The 2,029-nt window shown below is 37.0% G+C and overlaps 1 protein-coding gene across 1 annotated transcript; it reads left to right on the top strand.

The window, feature by feature from the left end:
• Positions 1-762: 762 nt before the first annotated feature.
• On the top strand, positions 763-1,680 carry LOC115525498 (olfactory receptor 4A15-like). Its single transcript, XM_030332717.1, has one exon. The coding sequence runs from the start codon at positions 763-765 to the stop codon at positions 1,678-1,680; it is 918 nt and encodes a 305-aa protein (XP_030188577.1).
• Positions 1,681-2,029: the final 349 nt, after the last annotated feature.

Below are 2,029 nucleotides of genomic sequence, written 5' to 3' on the forward strand. Positions count from 1 at the left end.
GTCCAAGTAACGATTTCATTACCCAAGTGTTACTTCAGTTCCTGTGTTTCTGTTCATAAGTGAGTTTCAGCATGAGAGCATACCTGTGTTGGCCAATCCTTTTATTACTTGTTTATATGATTTACTAACTTTGCCATTGATTCATTTGTCCTTTATTTAAATGCTTAGAGATCTGTGTTCATTTTGACATTAACTCTGTGTATGTCTTCTAAAATGTAAGTCTTTTCCCTAAGTGCTTTTATCTATTGATGTTATGATATCCTTTTAAAATCCTTAAGATGTTTTGAAATTGTAAAATACATCAATTTGGGATTTAATTTATTAGTTAAAAGGATTCTTGAACATAGCCAGTCATTTCTTTTATTAACTGGGGAGTAAATATAAATCTTGCTTTAGTTTTATATTAAACCTTAGTCCATTAAAAAATGTTATATGTAGAATCTGCCATAGGTACAATTGTACTAACTTCCAGATGGAAAGCTGGTTGCAGCAAACTATTTTTTTTTAATATGTTTTTTTCCCACATATGTCTTTAATTTCTTGTCTCTCTATTGGTCTGAGATTGCTGAGCTTACTAAGCATGTTTTTTAATCAGCCTTGAATTCTTGGAATTTCTGAGGGTACTGGAAGTTAATAAATTGTAATGCATATTTGTTGAATTAACGAACAGATTCTAATAAGGATGCAGGCAGTCACTAATAATAATTACATTTGTAACTAATTTTGTCCTGAACTCTGAAATAAGGACATGCAAAAGGACATATGGAACATAGGATCAATGTGACTGAGTTTGTCCTCTTGGGGCTCACTCAGAGCCTCCAAGGTCAGAAAATATTATTTGTTGTGTTCTTGCTCATCTACATTGTGACAATGGTGGGCAACCTCCTCATTGTGGTGACCGTGGTGGTCAGCCCAACCCTGGATTCCCCTATGTATTTCTTTCTTGGTTACTTATCTTTTATGGATGCTGTGTATTCTACTACAGTCACTCCAAATATGATTATAGACTTACTCTGTGAGAAGAAAACCATTTCCTTCCAAGCTTGCATGTCTCAGCTCTTTCTAGGACACTTGTTTGGTGGCTCAGAGATTTTACTCCTGGTGGCCATGGCCTATGACCGCTATGTGGCCATCTGCAAACCCTTGCATTATTTGACCATCATGAATCAACGGGTGTGTGTTTTGTTGCTGCTGTTGGCCTGGGTGGGAGGTTTTTTGCATGCTGTTGTTCACCTTGTCTTTGTTTACAACCTTCCCTTCTGTGGTCCCAATGTCATTGACCACTTCATCTGTGACATGTACCCATTATTAAAACTTGCCTGCACTGACACTTACGTTATTGGCCTCACTGTGGTTGCCAATGATGGGGCAATCTGTGTGGTCATCTTTACGGTCTTGCTCATCTCCTATGGGGTCATTCTGCACTCTCTGAAGAACCTTAGTCAGGAAGGCAGGCGCAAAGCCTTATCCACCTGTGGCTCCCACATTACAGTGGTGGTCCTCTTCTTTGTCCCCTGCATCTTCATGTATGTGAGACCTCCTTCTACCTTACCCATTGATAAATCCTTGACTGTATTTTACACAGTTATGCCACCTATGTTGAACCCCCTAATCTATACTCTGAGAAATGGAGAGATGAAAAATGCCATGGAAAAGCTCTGGACCAGAAGAAGAAAATGAGGCAGAAGAGAAATATATCACCTCTTTTCAGTGAACAGTTGCTCCATCCAGTAAAGAATTATTTATTGATAGTAAGTTTCTCCTGAGGTTTAAAGTTGTGCATGATGAAAAGCATTTAAGATGTAAGTATTTCCAATGGTCAAAATATATTTCTAAGGTTTTCATAAGTTCTTAGGAAAGTAGATGTGTAGCTTTTGCATATAAAATGTCTCTATTGAAACTATAGGTTTAAGTTCTATGTGATCAGTCATGCTATAGTTAATACTAAAAATTTATTTTTGTTAGTGGACATTTTTCACTTTTTGCTCTTACATAAGTGTTCACTTTCAGAAATCATAGTGCTCATTAC

This window comes from Lynx canadensis, chromosome D1 (genome assembly GCF_007474595.2).
Source record: "Lynx canadensis isolate LIC74 chromosome D1, mLynCan4.pri.v2, whole genome shotgun sequence".
NCBI lineage: Eukaryota > Metazoa > Chordata > Mammalia > Carnivora > Felidae > Lynx > Lynx canadensis.